We start from the raw sequence: 20,469 nt of genomic DNA, 5'->3' as shown, positions 1-20,469 counted from the left end.
CTGTCTACTCCACTCAAGCAAAAGTTTGGAGTTTGTCAACTAACTGATCAATCAATTCCTCTATAACACAACCATAGCTGCTTCTGCTGTTGCTCTGAAAGAGCTTGTCCACTCGTTTTTGAGAGCCTTGCCAGCAGGGTGGGAATCTCCACTGTAATGTGGTTGACGGTGGCGAGTGCTTATCAGGTTTGATGCTCGTTTTCAGCAGCAGCTATGTGAGTGCTTTGACTCAGATTTATGACCATTGGAAAGTGAACAGCAAATGGTTTTATTCAGGACCTTGAACACCCTACTGGTGGTGTTCTGGACAATATTGTTACACGCTTGCAGCCAGCACACTTCCCAACCTCACTAGTCAAATAGGGAGCCTCGTCTTCCAACCAGTGTTCAGAGCCAAATTATGACATTCAGACCATCACAATTTAATGCACCCCTACTCTCTTCTGTTTTGATCTGGAGTGAGTGGTTGTAAATCTTTGCGTTTTTTTTCCCTCTGTATTCAGTGTGAATATAGCTACCGTTGCTCTCCTCTAGAGGTCAAGACTTCCTGACTAGTACTGCTAGTTCCAAAGCCCTTTGGTGTGAAAACGTCAAGTCAAAGAAAAGAACAGAACTGGAGTGGGCGTCATAATATTGAAGGGCTCTGATATTTAAAAATCCTCAAGTAGTTATGCATTGTTCTAGCGAAAATCTAGGTTTTCATATTCTATATATATCTGTATTTTGAGAAATCTCTGTGAATACTAGTTCGTGGTGACGCCATGCTACAACAACACCAGTATTCTGTGGGCACAGCTTCCTAAGGTTTCGCAGTCACGTCAGCACTTTTGTTGACAGGAACTAGTTCTTCTCATTGGTGGATCTCTTGTTATGTAGTAACGCTTTTCATGATAAAGAACAGGGAAAAGAAAAGGGTGCACTGAATGTAACTTAACACTCTTGGCCAGTCAGGTTTTTGTTTTATATTGAAGGCTTACTGTAAAGCTGCATTTGCCAGAGAAATTTGGCAGATGCACGTGTTGCCACAAGAGCCACAGCTGCTGACTAAATGAGTCTGGACATCGTCGGTTCCACTGACGGCCAAGGCTGGTTATTTTTCTGAGAAGTGGCACCTGTAATACAACAAGGTTTCGGGTCGTGTGGCGTTTTTCTGTGGTGAAATTTTTCTCTGTCAGTCTCAGGTAGGCTTGTAACATCACTATGACCAGGACGGCGGTGATGATGTCGAGTAGAGTGTATGAAACAATCACTTAGTGTGAGATATTGTCTGCTTTCTTTTTTTCTTTTATTTCCTCTTGAGTCACAGTTGCCTTGGAAACAGCCCCTTGTTTTCTGGATACACTTGTTGTTGTTGTAGTTGTTATTAATGATGTTGTGTATCTTGCCATCTGATGAACCCTCGCCCCGCCTTGGTTGGGGAGGGGCGTCAGCAAACCTAATCATACATTTGTTTTCGAAGATTAAGGTTGATAAAGACTAAAAGGTGGCAAAACCGATCTGCTCATTGCACATGTTTAATATCTCCAGTAGATGTTGTGGGGGACAGAGTAAAGCTGTGGAGTGGAAGAAAATCCCTGCTGTTGATGGAGAACCAGCTGGGCCCAATTAGCATCTGAACTGAATGTAGTCAATTTTGTGGAGTGAAGTGACTTCTGTTTGGCACAGTGGATTTTGTCTGGCTGTGCAACTGGCTCTCATCAGCCAGAGTGATGGCATTACTTTGAGTCATAGTCGCCTTGTCGTAGTGTGATTTTAACTTACATATTACGTGAGGGAATGCCTTTGCCCTAAGAAATGACGAAATGGATTAAATGTTATTCAGACTCTGTGGACGTACAAGCATGCCATGTTCAGGGCTCAAGCCATGCATTGTTGACCAAATAATCTTGTGCTCCCCAAAACCTGGTTCTGAATATGACCTGGGCCGAGTATGTTTACATCCGATGCTCCGGTGTTGTGACTGCTGTGGTACACTGGTGTCTTATTAAGGCATGTCCTGAGCTGAGGTGGGATTTTACCAGGAAAATCAAAGTTACGTTGGGGCTGTAGAGCACCTAACTTTCAGAAGTACTGTCAGCTAGCCATTGAATGGAAAGTTACCTTCCCCCCAACCTGGCTTCAGCTCAGTTACTGTTGTGCACACCATGGCACTTTAGAGGTCAGGGCAATGATATTGCAGACTGTGAAGGTCCATATCAGGGTCTGGAGTTTACAAGGTTGACCTGCAATTTATCTTTACTTTTTTTTTCCATGGAATGATTTAGAACCAGAGTTCCGATTGAATTGGTTCTGGTGGTGGGCCTGTGGTTACCAAAAGTTTGCTCATCTATTAAGGGACCTTAATGGTTTAGCCATGATAATCTCTCTTGTCCTTGGTCCATATCTCAGGATAAAGGCACTCTGGTACCAAGAGTTTCTTTTAAAGGCTGCCTGTGGCTGTATATAGCCCTGTACACTCACGCACTCAGAGGGGATAGCAATACCAACGTAACACATTCAGACCAAAATATGTTGGTTTTTATCTTCCTCCCACCCTACTCCAGTTTGTCCTCTCATCTCATTGTTTCAGAGCTCAACTTTGCTACTTTACATGAGAGATATAAGATGTTGAAGTTTGTATCGTGTATAGGCATCACTTGATTAGGAGGGGAAAGTCAGCAGTCTGCAGTATGATGTAGCCCATCTGAGCTGAGCAGATTTTTACAGACAACTGATTTTAAAAAGCTGATTTCACAACCTCCATCCTCACCCACCATGTGTGCTTCCTCCTCTGTTCCTGTCTTAAGTCCCCACATGTTATTGGCTCCACACTAGAAGTCACATCCTACTGTTTGGGCTGTTCAGTTTGGCCCTCGTGGCCACGTTTCTGCACAGAAGAGAAGAAGGGGCTTCTCAGACAGATGGTTGACAAGAGCAGAACGAAATTTTCATCTAACTATAATGGAAACCATTTGGGAAATGTATAAAATGTGCTATTCTGTTTTTTTAAGCAGTCTTCTGGCATGGAGGCTCTAGAACAAATTCTTTATCAAAATTCATTGTTTTGACAATTTGTGATCATATAAATATTTTAGGAAAATGTCGACCACAACACTTGATGGTGAAAGCTGGCGAAACGATGTCTTTATTGGCTTCTGTTAGTTTTTGTTTCTGCACCAGAACATACCAATATTTTAGGGAGGATGGTGTGGAAAGAGCTCTGTGTTGTCCTTGTGAGGAGAGAAGAGGTTAGACAACGTGGTCACAATATATAGCATAGCATTTTGAAGACTGCTATCAGTGGAAAAAGGACTCATCCCTGATCCAGTTGTATCATCACCAATAGCTAAATATTGAGCCATCTTGTGCCTGAAAGCTTCTGGAGTCTTTCTGCTATAAAACCTCTGCTCTTCCCAACATATTAGCTTTGTGCTGTTTGTTGTTGTTGCTGTGATTGTTAGTCCACTCTTTGAGAAGCAGCATAAGAAGCTACGGTGACTATGGTTTCAGCACACGCATGTTTTAACTTGTCTTGAAGTGTGCCTGTATTTTCATGGAAGCTTTCAAAAGTGTATTTAGAGAATAAGTGTGTGTGTGTGTGTGTGTGTGTGTGTGTGTGTGTGTGTGTGTGTGTGTGTGTGTGTGTGTGTGTGTGTGTGTGTGTGTGTGTGTGTGTGTGTGTGTGTGTGTGTGTGTGTGTGTGTGTGTGTGTGTGTGTGTGTGTGTGTACAAGCTGTCAGCAGTGCAGTCATCATATGTTTTCTGCATGTGTGTGTGGTGGGGGGGCTCATGTTCAGCAGTGTAGTCTTATCTCTTCTACTGCAGCAGGAAACAGGAACAGAAATCATACGTTCTCAGGGTACAATCGGAGGGAAAGTTACAAAAGCTCAGGCCTCTAGCTCACTCGTGTGAGTAACGGGAGTCACTGGATCTGTTCTCCTCCCTTGATGTGTTTTAAGCTGCCAAAGACCACAGTGGAACAAACTAAACCCAGACACAAGTCTATCTGAAGTGCCCATGTACGCACACACTGGCAGGAGGCTGGTCCAGTATTCTTCTCTACTCTACACCTCCTTCTAGTACTTTCCATTCTGACATTTCTTCCCTTTTGCTTACTCATACTGGTTCCACTCCAGTCTTGGTTTCTTCCACTGACCTCTTGACCACTACCATTCTGTTTTCGGGTGTCCATTCTTTACCCTTATACTGTGGACCATACTGTGCTGGACCAGGTAGACTGTCGGCAGTGTTGTTCTGTGGTTGGCACAAAAAGAGACCAAAGCGGACCTGTACGCCAATGTTTGTGTCAGTGGCTGAACCCTTTGTTCACAAATGTTGGATTCACACAAGCTGTATAGCATGTGTGTGATGGAAGGCATACAGTAGTTGTACCCAACCTGTGTTTCATAATAAGGGTAACAGCGTTGGTGCACAGCTTGTACAATGTGGCCAAAGTCCTGTCTGAATGGCACTCAGGGTCTACACTGCATGCTGCTGAGGCAAAGCAAGGCCTTTCTAGCCCAGTGCAGTGCAGCTCTATGGTGTGACAGAGGCACAAGCAGAGAAGTCTGGAGTTGGACCATGCCAACAGGATTTGCTCACCTCATATTCCCCCCTCTCTCCCTGTTTCTTTTTCCATCACCTGTTTCACTGTGAGGAGTGAGTGAATGTAAAACTAAAGGCGAGGAGGACGAGGAGCTTTGGTTCAATATCAGAACACTTCAGGGACTAAACACTCCCTCGGGTACTTCCAGAAGCTACTCTCTGACACGTAGCTTCCCAGCTAGGACAAAAGACAGCGTGCCCGGTCTGACACATTGTACGGCAAGCCCATGGCCAGGGTCAAATTTGAAGGGGATGTGTTTAGTTCTGGGCTTTAGGAGCTGTAACGTGATTTGCTGCTAGAGATCTGCCACTGACATTCCACATGGGGGGTTGCTCAGGCCATCTGACTAGCAAACCGTTTACTACAAGGCTAAAGTGTCTGCATGGAAATTATACTGTATGAATACATACTATATTTTTATTTTTACTTTGAATGAGTTGGTCTGTTTTCAAAGAGATCAGGCATGCAGCTAATATTGACTCGTCACACCAGATTTCCAGCTGGTCTGAACAGAGCAGAGGTGTGATACCATTCAGAAGTGGTTGTCGAGAGCGTGTCGCTCTTCCAAAGGTCGACCCAGTTTCTAACGCGTTACTGTAATGCCAAGCTTTGCTTTCACTCGATGCTTCAGCATCCTGAGGCCATCTGGGGGCCTTTTGTGTCAGGTACACTAAAGGTCACATGTGAATGCAGCGTACGCTGACTGTGCTGTTCTGACCATGAAATGAGTTGGTTTCACCGACTTGAATCAGTCTGCCAGGTGAAAGAACATCAGAATACAGGAAGAGGAAGTTAGTCTGCATGTTCAGTACACATACTACATACATGGATACACAGGGGCACCTGGAGTCTGAGCTGAACTTATTTGTGCACCACATGCAGACAGAGGTGTGGGTATGACTGTACTATACTGTGTGTACACAGAAAGACTGATTGACACTCAGCTCGCAGAGCCTTACTTTTCATTAGTTCTCTCATTAAATAACATGCTTGAAGGCTCGAGAGTGGAGACGGAGTATCAGTTATTCAGGAGACCATTACCCACAATTACTGTACATTGATGTGGTTGCAGCCAGTTCAGTCTGCCCTTTTGACCTGTTTATGTTTGGTTTGGTTTGTTTTTCTGTGCTCTTTACATGCATTCATAGAGAAACCCTGGAAGATAACAGGGCCCCCTCTGTGGCCTGCTGGGTAATTGTATCCACAGAGCTGGCCTCTCATGTAGTCCACCTGAGACTGTCGACCTTGACAGCTTATTAAAGCTGTTGCGATTGCAGCACTGTAGATATACAGGGATCTGGATACATCTGTCCCACAAGGCTCACATACAAGGAGTTGGGTTTGACACTTCTTTACTGATACTCAACAGCCAATACTAATACCGTTGACGTGGACCGAAGTTTGAGCCTGTTATTTTAGTACCAAAGCACCAGACTGTGTCAGATCTGCATCAGTCTAAACACAGGCTCAGAGCCACAGGCAGGCACACATCAGACATGACCAGTTTCATTTCCACTTTGACCACTGCTCAAACTCAACGCCAGCTTCAGAGTTTATCATGTCGACTCTCGGGATGTTTGCAATGTTTTGGAAAGTCAACTCGAGCTAGCTGTAGAAATGTAGTGAGATGGTTCGGCGCCTCAAAGCTTCCCTTAAAGACGTTCGGGGAAGGTGACGTGTTTCTGAAGGAATGACCACAAAAAGACGGGGTTTCCTCATCACAATGTGAGAGTTCAGATGCTTCCTGTTTGTTTGTTTTTGTTTTTATCTAAATGCTAAGACCATAGACTACTACCAGTACATGCAAGACCTCTGAATGGGCTCACAAAGGGTTGGACTCATGCAAGAATGTGAAGAATCTGATAAACATCCTGATGTATGTTTCTGTTACTTTGAAGAAAAAAAAAACACTGGATGTGCATTGCACTGGTATGAAATCAGTCCTGTGTAACAGATATCGATAGATGTGTATAAGGCTAGATATAATCTGGGTGAAGGGGAGGTTCGCACAGAACTAGGCCGTTAGCATGAAGCTACACCGAGAGCCTCCAGTTTTCAGTTTCAGCCATAGCTGACACTGAAACTGTTTTCCCAGCCAGCTTGTGATGATGATACCAGCATAACGGTGATATTAAGGGTATTATCATATACATGCCACACTGCATTTCTAGAGAAGAAACAACAAAACGGCACTGATCACACAACCAGGCCAAACTCTGTCAGTAGCTCTGGTGTATACCCTGTGGTCGGTGTATAGCGCCAAGTTATATCAAGGAACTGATAGATATTCATGCTCAGTGTCAGCCAACTGTCTTCACTTAGATCTCAGCGACTGTGGCTCTGATGTTTCTGGCTGCTAACAGTCTTTCTTGTCAAGTCTGGAGAGCCAAAGCTCCTAATTAGCCAGGCAGGCCGGCCTGCTGCCCAGTCCAGCCTCACAACTATGCAAGAGGAATGCATATAATCCACACTCTTCTCTCCTTTTTTTTCTGTTTTTATATTTTCTTTTTCTCACTGTCACACAGTAGAAATGAAGACATAAAACTAATAAGAACTTGCAATGACAATACTTGGCCTTATGATGATTTCTGAAATCTTATCATTTTAGTTTTAGGATCTTTTGATTCTGGTCAGCCAGCCCAGCGACAGCAGCAGTGACAGCGGGCTCACTCTTGGTCTCTGTGAGACTGGCTAGACGGCCCCTAGTTTTATCGTGGTACGAATGTTGTGCATTTGTTTAAAATCAGGACAGTTTGCAATAACAGCAGTCTTACTAGTGGCCACAAAGGGGCACAAGCAGTGCTGACAGCGCCCGGCTGCGTCTTTAGAAAACCATAGAGGAAGAAATATAAACTATATAAATAGATATATAAACTCACACAGTGCATATTTGTATAGGTATCAACAGTGCATTACCATGGTATACTCTTATGCAACACATGTCCGGGTTCAATTTATGAACATGAAGTATAATAGAAAATCACACGGACTTTGTAAATCAGAAGCTATGTTGTGTGTTTTTTGCAAAAATGGTTTTACCATCCTCAATGTTGAATATTCTGAGCGTTACGTTCCTGTGTGACTGTGTTTGTTAAAGTGAGCACACAGCAGTGGGTTTTACCTTCTTCCTGTAAGCAGGGAACCAGGCGCAACCTGAAACCCAGCTGGACCACATTTCAGATAACGTGGAGCATATTTTAAATGCATTTCATTCGTTTCTCGAAAACTTTCAGATCTGATCTGTGCACTGTTTTGAGTTTAGTCTCTGACTCTAAAATATTTGCGCATGGTTCAGACAGAGCTGTATGGCTTCAAATACTTGTGATACAGTATTTTATAAGCTGGTTTACCAACAGCATGGATGAAGACTTGCTCTAACCAAGAAATAAAAGCACCATCCCAAAAACGTCCCCCTGTCACCTGTAGATAAGAGCTTTTTAGGACTTGGCTTAATCTATGTCTGTGAAACTGCTCTTAAGTAAATATGAAACTGAAATGATCTGAAACCTTTCCAGCTGTGTTTTGGGTTTAGTCTGCAGGGAAATAGTCCTCTCCAGCCGAGGGGACAGATTTTATCATAGAGAACAGTGTTGATCTGTGGGTCTGTTGTGAAGAAAAGGGAGGACACATTACAAGCCTCTATGTTAAACCTCTTAACTGACAGATGGCGTACACTTGAGAGGTCAACCTGCCGAATGTTGATTTGAATTAATGTTGAATGAATGCTTCTCTTCTTTTAGTCAGTGAATAAAAGCATTAAAAAGTCTGGTGGCTCATTGTTTCTTTACTTCCTGCTTTGGCTTCTGCAGCATTCTGGGTAGACAGCGGTAAGAGTCCCAGACCTCTTGGGGTTTAAAAGATGGTCTCTACAATGTGTTGTTCAGAGGGTTATTTAGCTTTGATTGCTGGTTATCAGACTCTTTAGGTCTGACAGTCCTTTTACTGTTGGACTCAGAGGGTCAGTGGATGGCCGATCCTTCAGCTGAAGGACCTTTATGATCACTCAAACTGAGTCAGATGGATTTGTCCATCTGCTCAAAGAAGTTAATTAAAAAAAGTCTCTCACCTCACACGTATATACGGTGAGAGAAGACAGACTCCATCCAAGGAAGGACAGCTGATGAGGAGGAAAACACCAACATGGGCTCTTCTCGATGGACTGACACTCCAGAAAGGCCCAGTAAGACAACACATCCCTGCACTGCAGGCCTGTCCCTCAGGGGAGGAGGCAACATGAAACGCCTCCAAATGAGATTCAAACGATGTCACCATGGCAACACAACAATGGGAAATATGGGGAAAATTGAGAGAGAGGGATAGTGAAAGACTGAGGCAAAACGGACAGACAGCAACACACACTTCAGTCAAAATATATGATAGAAACATAAGACATGTTAGAAAACAGTGTGAGGAAATATCAAGCTACAGAAGCTACCCGCCCCATGAAATGACCTTCATATGTTCTCCATTCAGTGCTGATAAGAGGACATACCGGTGCTCAAATGGATGATTTATATTTGAGCAGGAGTCAGTTTCAAATGATACCATGACCATATTTCATGCTTGTAAAGCTGAGGGGAAAAAACACGGAGGCCTTAGATAAGAATAACGATGATGCAGCCAAAAGCCACACCTAAAAACTGGTGTGAAGGTGAAACTCTGTTATTTAATATGAAGAAAAGCATCTTCTATGGCCTTTTTAACTGAAGATTTATTCACAAGGAGCCGTGATCATCTGAATATTGGCCCATAAGCTCTGCTGGCACAACAGAGGAGACTGTACACGGCTAGTTTCATTTTGGGTCCTGCTTCGTCCAGAGCTCGGACAAAGAGCTCGTTCACGTCTGGATAATCAGACTATAAGATTATCATGTTGGTCCCATGGAATGAAGCTGAACACAGTTACCATGGAGGTGACAAACACCACACCAGGTGATGTTTGATTACTCCCCAGGAGAATGTTAACACCAAAGCCTGTCAGACGCAGGAGAGGAAGTCTTATTTTTCTTATTTTGTTGCAGCTCCTTCTAGTCTTCACTGTTTGAGGGCATCATGCTTTGAGCTCAAAGTCGATGGTAATATTGGTTGCAACTTTTTGGCACAGTTCAGGTAGATGATGAAGTTTTCCCTAAAAGAAAACATTTTTTCTGGATGACACAATGATAACTCAATTGAAGAGCTGTATTTTCCAGCTGCACTACATGAACCAATTGAAAGGTTAGGGTGAAACAAAACATCTCACACGGGTTATGATGTATTTCAAATGTAGTGAAAAGTCTGTCATGTTGTGGTTTAGGGTGGACTTTCCCTTTAACATTATCATCATGGGATAGACAGCATACATATAGGCTCCGCTGCAGCTCAGCGTTTCAAATATTGACTGCAACACATTACATAGTATGTGCACGCACATGTCACATGTGCATTACACGCACACAATTCACTGAGTTCACACTGTAACACACACTCTGCCACAGTATGTTCATGTACCTATACCATAAATCATTTATTGTCATATAGTAGATAATGGAGCAGAACAACATTGATATAATATCAGCAAACGAGCAGAAATTCAGCAGCACCACATACAAATATGAACCAGGAAATTGCCTGTGGTTTGGTGGCTGGTTCCCCACTTTGATATGCAGGAGCTGCAAGAGCAGGACTCAAATAGGTTTTATTTTCAATCTTGCACTAACAATTCAGAGCTGTGGTTCTCAGCTCACTTTGTGATTCAGTTCAAAAGAGACAGGCAGGCATATAGAGCCCGACTGCCAAGAGAAGAAAGAACGCCTGTGCACTGTGGCTCAGGAGAAATCTAATAAAGCGAGGAACACTTTGTTCTGAATGCAAACTAAGAAGAAACAAACTTTCCAAATCCCTGAAAACAGAGAGAAGTTTCCAGATTTGAGTACAACCCATGTTTTCACATCGGAAAGTTCACAATCAGTTTTGGAGACGAAAAGAGACAACAGAGTCTGTCTCACACACCTTCACCACCCTGCAGTGGTGAACGTCACACGGGCCACCGTCTCTGATCTGACTTTTTAGCATCAAACAATCATTCACTGCTTTCACAGCATTAGATGAAAGATGCTTTGTTTCCTTTTAGTCGTTTTTCAGGAAATATTCTAAAATAATAGCACACAGCTTCATATGGTGTTGTTCATTTTTATAAAATATGTATATATATATATATATAGAATTATTTTCAGGTGCACAGACATATAAAATGAACATTTACGTGAGGAAATTGTAACATTAAAATCGGGGCTGACGCTTACGGTTACGAAACAAACCAGCCGGTGGCGACAATGCGCCACAAGGTCGTATATAAAACCCGAAGAAGAAAGAAACAGCGAGGGAAGGTAGAAGAAGAAGAACACGTGATTCGCGCTAACTGAAGGCAAGATGGCGGTGGTGGTGCGGAGCTTGCAAGACCAGCTCGAAAAAGCCAAGGAAAGCTTGAAAAATGTGGACGATAATATTCGCAAATTAACGGGACGCGATCCCAATGAATCAAGGTAAAATGCCTGAGTGGTTATTTAGCCGTTGCCGCATTTGTGGTGATAAGCTAACCAACTGGCTAGCTTTCAAACGACTAGTGTGATATGTGGTAGCATGAGTCGGTTAGCTAGTTAGCAAATATTACCGCTTCCTTTGACTATCTCATGCTAGCTGAGCCCACAGAAGCTCACCGGACCTGTGTCGGAACTAATGAATTAGCCAGTTAAAGTACTAAATGAACCTGGAAAGAATTTCTTCTTTTAACCTTGAAGCGCAATGTAGTAGGCCAACTACTGCTAGGCCCTACAACGTTAGACGTCACCACAGATTTACATGTTTATTATAATCAAATGACTCTGCTTCTGACGACATCATTACTGCGAAATCGATTTAAGCATTTCCTTTCGACGCTGTAAAATGTTTAGTTTTGGTTCGTGCTGACCTTGTTTCTTGCTTTGTTGACAGACCGGGTCAGGTCCGTCGGCTCGGCGGCCCCATGGCAGGCCCCGGTGGAGGTAGAGGCAGAGGAATGAACCTGCTCAGGTAAAGCTGATACCTGAATGCAACGACATTTATTTTCATTCGGCTATTGACAGACATAGTAGGTGCTAACAAATGGCGTGCAAGCTGTACTCAATGCCACTAGAAAAAAAGGGTTTGTTTTGACCATGCATGGCAGTAACACCTACACACCCCCTCATGATTGCATGAAATCAAATGCATGATTCGGCTGTTGATTGACCCTCTGACTTACACATAGGTGATAGAACTACGACTCTGTAGAATTGCATCACATGATTATTATCACACAGCAGAGGTGTAGTGAGTGCGAAAGTGCTGGGAAATTAAAAAGTTAATACATTCATGATATGTAAATCAGTTTTTAATTATATATTTGTTTGTGAAACAAGTGAACTGCAATTGAGATGAGAAAATACCACATCTGGCAGAAAACACATGTGGAACATTGGTTTGTTCCTGCTGACGTGAAAATCTTTGTAAAGCAGAGCCGACTGTTTTGAAGTGATTGTCTCTAACCTCTGTCTGCTTTCCCAGGCGTAGTCTCTCAGACATCGGGAGCGGCGGCCCCCCTGCCAAGCAGAGGGACATTGAAGGAGCCCTGCTGAGGTGAGAGTTTTTATATGCATGTGTGTCCAATTGCTCTACAAACAACACGCAATTTCACAATGGTAAAACATCTTCGTTAGATTGACACAGACTCGTCGAAAGGACTGATGCAATTATGTTTGTGAATAGCTTGATTCAAATTCTATTAAATTCTACTCAAATTCTCTGCTTTGAAGCTTTGGATCATCGTTGTAGAATTATGTTCAGCTTATGACTGTTTAGCTTTTAGAATGAGAAAGTAGATTTAGGGAAACGTTGACTTGCACTCAATAATCAACCAGTTGTTACCAGTTTGGATTATTGAGTTTAATGCTGATATTAGGAAATATACTACATGCTGGTCTTGCACAGTGGGATCCAAACATTTAGTTTAAAAATAGCCTGTAGGCTGCCTCATGCTGAACAGCTGTGAGAAAATATAATGACATTTGTCTTCTGTTCTGTGGTCGTGTTTTGTTGCGTCTTTCAGTTAAAGAAATAATTGAGTCACTTTGATTCTTTGCTCTCTGACAGTTAGTCTGTCTGCCCTGACAGCGAAGAGAGCAGCAGTTGCTATGAGTGGGAAGTCTCTCAAACGTGTGTGTGTGTGTGTGTGTGTGTGTGTGTGTGTGTGTGTGTGTGTGTGTGTGTGTGTGTGTGTGTGTGTGTGTGTGTGTGTGTGTGTGTGTGTGTGTGTGTGTGTGTGTGTGTGTGTGTGTGTGTGTGTGTGTGTGTGTGTGTGTGCGCGCGCTTGCAGGCTGGCAGGGGACCAGAGGGCCAGGAGAGACATGCGTCACGACAGCGACGCCGAGGATGATGACGATGTCAAAAAGGTAATGCTTTTATCTCCTCTGTAAAGTGTTGGCATTGGTGACATAATGGGATTTGTTAGTTAAAACACCAGCCTTGTTTGGTTAGCAGGTGTCTTTTCATCTACTTATTCGTCCATTTATTTTGTGTATCAGAGCACCTCGTCCTGCATTATTGCACCATATTTCGTATATTATAATATTAGAAGTATATGCTCCCTATTTTATCACCTTTATTTTATTTCTGGACCTTGTTCTATTTGGCATTGACACGCATCCTGGGTAGTTAGTTGTAAAATGGTTAGACCAAAAACACGGCGTTCTGTCAGAAAGAGATTATCATCATTACATGTCAGTTATTTGGGGAAGTTAAGACAGCCAGTGTTTTTAAAGGAAACAGTCCTAACATATTCGTTTTCTCTTTGATGTTTTCATCTTTTCTCAGCCGGCGTTGCAGTCGTCTGTAGTAGCTACCTCCAAGGAGAGAACACGCCGAGACCTCATTCAAGATCAAACGATGGATGAGAAGGGCAAACAGAGGTAGGCCAAGGAGCGACGACCCTGCTCCTCTGATGTTCAAAGCCAACGACCAGCACAGCATTTCTGGTCTAATGTGTTAAAATGCAACAGCAAAGAGAAATTGAGGAAGGGGAAAAAATCTGAGGCTGAGGATGCTAATCATTGAAAAGCTGCTGTGTGTGTGATGATTTGTTTGTGTTTTCTTGGTCAGGAATCGGCGCATGTTTGGCCTGCTGATGGGGACCCTGCAAAAATTCAAACAGGAGTCAAACGTTTCTACAGAGAAGGTGAGGAAATCTGTGCTGACCGCCATTGAGGAGGACAAGTTCAGTAGGAGTTGTTGGCTAATGTCATCCTACAAGGCAGAGACAACAAAATACTCAAGTGCTGACAACGTTTTTAGTCATTTGTTTAGTAATTACCTGATGTTTATCTTCCCATTCAGCACTTTGTCTCTTTAATCCCATCCATCGTCTCCTTTTGCCTCCACAGCAAAAGCGGCGTACAGAGATCGAGCAGAAGCTCGAGGTTCAGGCTGAGGCCGAGAGAAAGAAGGTGGAGACTGAAAAGAGGGAGCTGTTTGAAGAGAGGAGAGCCAAACAGACTGAGCTGAGACTACTGGAACAGAAAGTGGAATTGGCTCAGCTGGTAAGAAGCTGCTTCTTCACACCGTTTTGGTGCCAGTACAAACAAGAGGCGCTGAAAACTGGAAATAAAAGGGTTGGACGGGTGGCTGGAATTTCTGCATCCTTTTTACATTTTAAATCTTCTGTCTGTGCTTTTTAAATCAGCAAGAGGAGTGGACCAGCCACAACAATCGTCTGGTGAAATATATTCGTACCAAGACCAAGCCTCATATCTTCTACCTGCCTGGAAAGATGTGCTCCGCCACGCAGAAACTCCTCGACGACTCCACCAAGAAACTAAATGGTCAGTAGTGGCGACGTTTACAGAGATGATTCTTTTGAAAGACTTGGCTGCTTTAAATGTTGATGACAGGATGTCCAGTCACCTGGAGGAAACATGTTTGTGTTTTAGTCACTCTCTAACCTCTGTGGGTGTGTTTGGTTTTGTTTTGTGCACAGCTGTGTTTGAGGAGAGGTGTGAGGCTTTTGCCGAACACCTCAGCAAGATGGAGTCCCGCCCTCGGCGACAGCCAAACCGCGACCAGGACGGCAACGCGGCAGCAACAGGGATGGACCATCCGGCGGAGGGTAAGCCTGCAGGTCTGGTAGTCAAGGTGACAGGTAATAAGAGGGGTGCAGAGATGGAGGATGAGGAGGAGGAGGAAGATGAGGAGGAAGAGAGGGAAAAGGATAGAAAGGTGATGGAGAAAGAAGAGGGGGAGGAGAAGGAGGAAGGGGAGAAGGAAGAGTTGAAGAAGGTGGAGGAAGAAGAGGAGGGGATGGAGCTATGTGAGGAGGGCAGTGAGGAGAAGAAGGCAGGAGAGGAGGGGGTCAAAGACAGGGAGGACAGGGTGGAGAATGAGACGAAGGAGGCCAGTCCAGGGTCAGAGGAGGTGGAGGTGGAGGGTGGGCCAGAGCAGAAGGACAGGAGTAAGGGAGAGGAGGGGGAAGCAGACAGTCAACAGGGGCTCCCAGACCTCCCAAATGAGAAGACCCAGGATGCCCAGTCCTCTGAGCCGACCGTGACCAGCCAAGAAGCACCAAATGCCGCTCAGCAGCCCCAGCCTGGCCACACCGCGGGGGAGCCGGCCGTTAAGTCCTCCGGGGTTCTGGGCTTGGAGAGGGTACCTGGCTCTCAACCAGCCCCCGCAGTCAGCGGGCAGGATGTGGTCGTCCCTGGCCTCGGGTTCCAGAACTCTGCAGTGGAGAGCCAGACTGCGGAGGTGAAACCAGACGAAGAACCCCAAAAACTGCCTGATTCTCAGGAGGCCCCCAGCATTACCCCCGCGGCCTCTAAGGAGGAAGTGGATGGTGGCAGAGGGAGGAAGAAGGACAAGGAGCCAAGGAAGGGCCGCAGCCATAGTAACAGCTCCTCCTCTTCCTCCTCCGGCTCCTCCTCCAGCGGAAGCTCCTCCTCTTCCTCAGGATCTAGCCGCTCCTCTTCCTCGTCATCGTCCTCGTCATCCTCGTCGTCCAACAGCAGCAGCCGAAGTCGCAGCCGGGACAGCGGTAAGCGCAAGAGGAGGCCGTCAGATAGGGGCAGGAAGAAAGACGAGCGGAGCCACCGCAAGTCAGGAGGGAGTAGCGGAGGAGGGAGGGACTCGAAAGGATCCAAGGAGAGGAGGAAGAGGAGGAGCGAGGAAGGGATGGGCAGATCGTCCCGGAGCGATAGGGAGCATAAAGATAGAGACAGGAAGGACAAGAGACGCTAATCTGTTTCTTATTCAGCCTTCATACAGTAAAGCTGAGGGACACAGATGATTTATTACGTGACACGAGATGACGAGAGATTTTAAACTAGCATTTTCCCTCGAAGCGCCACATAAAGGCCTGCTGAAGTTTTAACGTGGAGGAGGTTTTCCTCAGTGTAGGGATTTTTAAGTCGATGTCAAAACTGAAGTGAAACAGCGGATGACAGGTTCTAATTCTCCCCGTCGTTTCCCTTTACTCAGCAAAGGTAATGCAAACTGGACTATTATTCAGTCGAGGCCTCATTTCAAATTCAAATGCTTTCTCTTCAGCCTGACATTTGGGTTTTAAAAAGGTCTTCGTGCCACGATGAAACAATCACGCTGAATTTTTGCTTAGTTTTTCATCCTAATCGTAACGGTAGAGGCAGGGGTACTCATGGTTCTGGCAGCAGTGACCATTAACGTGCAGAAGTTGTTTTCAAGTTGATGTGACAGTGCTGTTGATCCTCATTTCTCTCGACCATTTGATCAATGTCAAGGCCCTTGTATCTTCATCACATGGGTACGTGTGATTTGTTCAGTTCAGTTTTTGAAAATGTTTTTTCCAATTTTGTTTTGTACCAACTGATAAACTGCTTCAAAATAAAGGTGAGGTATTAGTGTAAATGTGTGTGGTGTGTTTTTCAGTCTTGTAAGAGTTGCAGAGTCTCAACGTCAAACGTCCTCTAAGTCCCAATCTAAACATTTACTCATTACATTCTTGTTTTCCAATACCGTAACAAACAGCAAATCCTCATATGAAAAGCTGGAATGTGGCATCAGTTATCCTGATGGTTGACAGTGTTCTATTGATCAGTCCCTTCAGCTCTGTATGCTGCGTCCTTTAAAGTCTGCATTTCAAGACCTGTCCACAGGTGCATACGTCAGAATGGGACGATTAGGACGTCTCATTCTGAAAGCTCCCAAAATGCAACTGTTTTTTGAAATCAGGACATACAACAGGTGTTTGTATCCCTCAGTAGGGCAATATCCAGTTTTTTAAGCAATGACTTCTCATTTTGCAAATTTCTGAAAATTATTTATTAAATGTTTGTGCCTCATCAGTGGGCACAAGCAGTAAACTGCATGTGGAAGGACTCTACAAAAGAAGCTGATCATCTGAGGTGTGGCTGCCGTGTTTGGTGGGAAATGACCCTGAAACAAGGTGACACTGAGCTGGTTGAGATACAGGAAAAGTCAGACGATCACCAAGGCCATCCTCTGTAGCTCATTGTTAATTTCCTGGTAGGTGATATGCACCGTCCTTCTGTCTGCAGTTTTCACTCTGGACCAAAGTGGATGTTTGGAGACCTTTGGGCCTCGAGCCTTCTCGTTTGTCTAGCTAAACAGTCAGTATTAATATTGGCAACTATATTTGAGATATTTGCTGGGGCTTAAACAGTTATGACCAATAACAATATCCACACAAGTAGGTATCCTACAAATCCTCAGTTTAATATACAAATCTTTACATACATAAACCTCAGGACTAAATTCACAAAGAAAAAGAATTTTTCCTATCAAACACGATCAGCATCCTTCAGTTTTGGCTTCTGCCCCATTGCTTCAGCAGAGGTCCATTCAAGTTACCAAATGACTTAGTTACTTGCAGTAATACGGTTTCAGCTGATGATCCAGTCCCTTTGGTTCTGTCTGCAACATGAGCATGGAGGCTGGTACATAACCTCCACCTTCAAACACTGACAGCAGAGCCTGCTGTCTGAATTCTGCGTGACAAACAGCTCTCAACATGTTCCTTATTGTTCTGTCCATACTGGTCGTTGCTTCATTGCCACAGTTCATCCCATCGTTCACTCTGGCTGGTCTGCCAGGTCATTCTGTTCAAAGTATCTGCAGGACAGACAAAAGGAAATGAGCAGAACTGCACACATACAGGCGTTAGCACAGAAGCTAAATCTGACATGGTGTACATACAGTATGTACTGCGTATCATTCAGATTGTAATATGTTGGTTACTGTAAACAAATTTAATATTTTAGTTAAGCTGGCAAACCTCTGAAAACAAACCATGCAGACAGCCACAACATAAAATATTCTGTGCATATAAACTGCTTGAACTTAGTGGCAAATACCTGGCAACAAGACAGATGAGCAGGTTGAGGGCAGGTAGCCTCTCATCCTCCGGACTCTCCTGTGGAATCAGAAAAGCAGGATAGACGCAGAGATTGTCAGCTCCAATAAATCACACCAAGAGTCAAACCATCCAACAAAGAAAACAGACTCTACTGCGAATGTTTACCATTTCAAATCTTTCTACAGAGATAAAAATCTGTGGAGTTGGACATTTATCGGTTCTGGCACGCATTGCCAGAAAGCATGAGCTGTGAGGGGATACCCTAGAACGTGAAGTCTAGTGTGAACACTTGAGCAGTGAGGTTTTGCCACCAAAGATAGAGAAAGTATGCAGAAATAGCAACATGTACATTTCCATTTCAACACATAGGAAAGAAAAGAGGATGTCGTGGCACAAAGTGAATCCTACCAGCGTGCTGCGGAGCTGAGCACATCTCCTGGCCAGCTGTCTGATGGAGGAGTGGGCTTCAGGCAGCAGAGGCTTCTCCAGGCAGGCCAACAAAGAATAAAGCCAGCGACCCTATGACAGACAATGATTCAACAAAAACAATGCCGCTGAGTGACCCATCACCTTTCATATTCACATACAAGAAGCATTTCTCCGCTGAGTGGTCAAAAGACAAGCTAACACTGAAATGTGACTGTAGCGCTGGACTGAAAAATGTCTCTGAACTCACCAACTGTGGAACAAACTCGCGTTCCTCGAACCAGCTGATCAGAATTTCCATCACCATCAGCACCGTGGACTGCGGAGAGGCGAGGAGGAAACATCCATAATGACGAGACTGTCGAACTGGTTTACAGTGTGAGCTCGTCGTACACTTACCTGGTTCAGTCTGCTCACTATGCTCAGGAAGGGAGGGAAGCCCATCTGAGAGCAGCAACAGAGGAAGCAACAATCAACTGGTCAGTTTACGTTTAGAGTTCTCCTCAAACTTTGCGGCGAATTAGTCTTCATCCTCCTCTTCACACAAACACACATTCATACAACCTTGCTATAGTCCAGCGCTGGCTCTGGGTCAGCATCTGTGTGGAGGGACGAAGTGCCCAGATAGACCGTCTCTCCTAAACAAAACCGCTTCCAGCCCTCCTCATCCGCGAGCTTTGGCTGTGGGACAAATGCATGCACACAAATGGATATGAATTTACAATGAATGTAAAATCTCATTCAGTTGGTCTCTTGTCGTATGTGTGTATCTACTGCAGCCACGCCATCTCCTCACCATCAGCACGTTGTCGTCCAGGCTCTGGCTGCTCCAGTGTGTCCTGTTCTTTGCAATGCTCTGAAAGCAAAATGCAGAACACAAAGACGGTTTGAGTTTTTTTGTTTGTTTGTTAGGGACTAAAGTAAAAAAAAAAAAAGACTCGGAAGCATTTTGTTTTACCTGTCTGACAGCTGAGAAGTTACTGACTTGCTGCTGCTGCCAGCTGAGACTGGGGGAGAAGCCAAGAGGAGCAGCATGGCACCCTGCCACCTGAAACACAGAGGAGAGCTCTCAATCCACAGAAGGCACAAAACACATTTCACTCATCCCACCGAATCTCATATATCCTAATATTCTCCATGTGTTCCTGGTAGGTCACTTAATATACAGCCTGACTACCAGCTGCTGGATCAACCTGTATTTTTATTTCTACATTTAATCTCATAGCACAACATGTAGCCTTTGTAATAACCACCCCAGGATGGGATTTTATAATGAATGCACACAGTAAGACAATTACATTTAATGGTTGGCTCAAAATTACTCAAACAGTACTGCACTGTAGTTTATGCATGTTTTTTTCTTTTGAAATGCCATTCCTCATCGTGCACATTTACTCACAGATGCATTAACTGTTTGTTTCTTCTTCAGTTTCTTGGGGTCAATCTGAGCAACCACCACCTCTGGACACAGCGACGCCTCCAGCCTAATGGAAAGGAAACATGCAAGCACATGACAAACTGGCTTCACTGATGCGCTCTACTCCTCTTTGGGTAGCAGAGTACAGTTGAGCAGAGAGAAATGAGAGAACAAAATGAGAGAACAAAACAATACTTATTGTAATCCTGGGATGGCTTCCATTATTACACAGGCTGTCACAGTGAACTTCCATATCCACCATATTCAACGTGACCGTACTTCCGGTGGCAGCATCAGTGTGGTATACAGGGCAGTAACTCACACAAATTCTCCAATGTCAAAACGTAAAAAAGCGAGCTGTTTGAGGTGAACTTACTGGACTTGGCGGAGGTATTCATGGGGGTTTCTCGGCGGTCCATTCAGATCCAGGTCCTCCGCACCGGCTGTGAAATCAAGGGGCAGCAACCTCGGCATTAACTCCTCCACGTCGGACTTCATTTTCTATCGACCGTAAGCTATGGTCTGTCAAAACGAAGGAGGTAAGATGCCAATGAAGCGGCGACTTACAACAAAAAAGTGGCGACATAAACAACGCATTCTTTCCAAGCGCACACTAGGTCGCCATCTTGGCTGTAAAGGCGGAGTGAT

At 44.4% G+C, this 20,469-nt stretch overlaps 2 protein-coding genes across 2 annotated transcripts; one reads left to right on the top strand and one right to left on the bottom strand.

Annotated features, from left to right (window-relative positions):
- The first annotated feature begins 10,959 nt into the window (after nt 1-10,959).
- On the top strand, nt 10,960-16,510 carry pnn (pinin, desmosome associated protein). Its single transcript, XM_070979500.1, has 9 exons — nt 10,960-11,109; nt 11,558-11,635; nt 12,149-12,220; nt 12,957-13,032; nt 13,454-13,548; nt 13,739-13,814; nt 14,020-14,175; nt 14,319-14,457; nt 14,613-16,510. Exons 1-9 carry the CDS (start codon nt 10,997-10,999, stop codon nt 15,863-15,865), a joined length of 2,058 nt encoding a protein of 685 aa, XP_070835601.1. The 5' UTR covers nt 10,960-10,996; the 3' UTR covers nt 15,866-16,510.
- Nucleotides 16,511-17,315: 805 nt separating this feature from the next.
- On the bottom strand, nt 17,316-20,469 carry gemin2 (gem (nuclear organelle) associated protein 2). The gene is made up of 10 exons (XM_070979380.1): nt 20,198-20,469; nt 19,804-19,888; nt 19,363-19,452; nt 19,201-19,260; nt 18,969-19,085; nt 18,804-18,848; nt 18,655-18,723; nt 18,387-18,497; nt 17,977-18,035; nt 17,316-17,734 (listed from the first exon to the last, which is right to left on the bottom strand). Exons 1-10 carry the CDS (start codon nt 20,317-20,319, stop codon nt 17,695-17,697), a joined length of 798 nt encoding a protein of 265 aa, XP_070835481.1. The 5' UTR covers nt 20,320-20,469; the 3' UTR covers nt 17,316-17,694.

Source organism: Chaetodon trifascialis, chromosome 14, assembly GCF_039877785.1.
Source record: "Chaetodon trifascialis isolate fChaTrf1 chromosome 14, fChaTrf1.hap1, whole genome shotgun sequence".
Classification (NCBI taxonomy): Eukaryota; Metazoa; Chordata; class Actinopteri; order Chaetodontiformes; family Chaetodontidae; genus Chaetodon; species Chaetodon trifascialis.
Note: the sequence above shows the minus strand (reverse complement) of the source record. Positions and strands in the feature narration are given on the sequence as shown.

Coding starts and splice junctions, on each gene's coding strand:
- pnn (XM_070979500.1), top strand. CDS start 10,997: ATGGCGGTGGTGGTGCGGAGCTTGCAAGACCAGCTCGAAAAAGCCAAG. Junction 11,636..12,148: donor AGAGGAATGAACCTGCTCAG/GTAAAGCTGATA, acceptor CTGCTTTCCCAG/GCGTAGTCTCTCAGACATCG. Junction 14,458..14,612: donor CTCCACCAAGAAACTAAATG/GTCAGTAGTGGC, acceptor TTTTGTGCACAG/CTGTGTTTGAGGAGAGGTGT.
- gemin2 (XM_070979380.1), bottom strand. CDS start 20,319: ATGAAGTCCGACGTGGAGGAGTTAATGCCGAGGTTGCTGCCCCTTGAT. Junction 19,261..19,362: donor ACTTCTCAGCTGTCAGACAG/GTAAAACAAAAT, acceptor TTTTGCTTTCAG/AGCATTGCAAAGAACAGGAC. Junction 18,724..18,803: donor TAGTGAGCAGACTGAACCAG/GTAAGTGTACGA, acceptor GCCTCTCCGCAG/TCCACGGTGCTGATGGTGAT.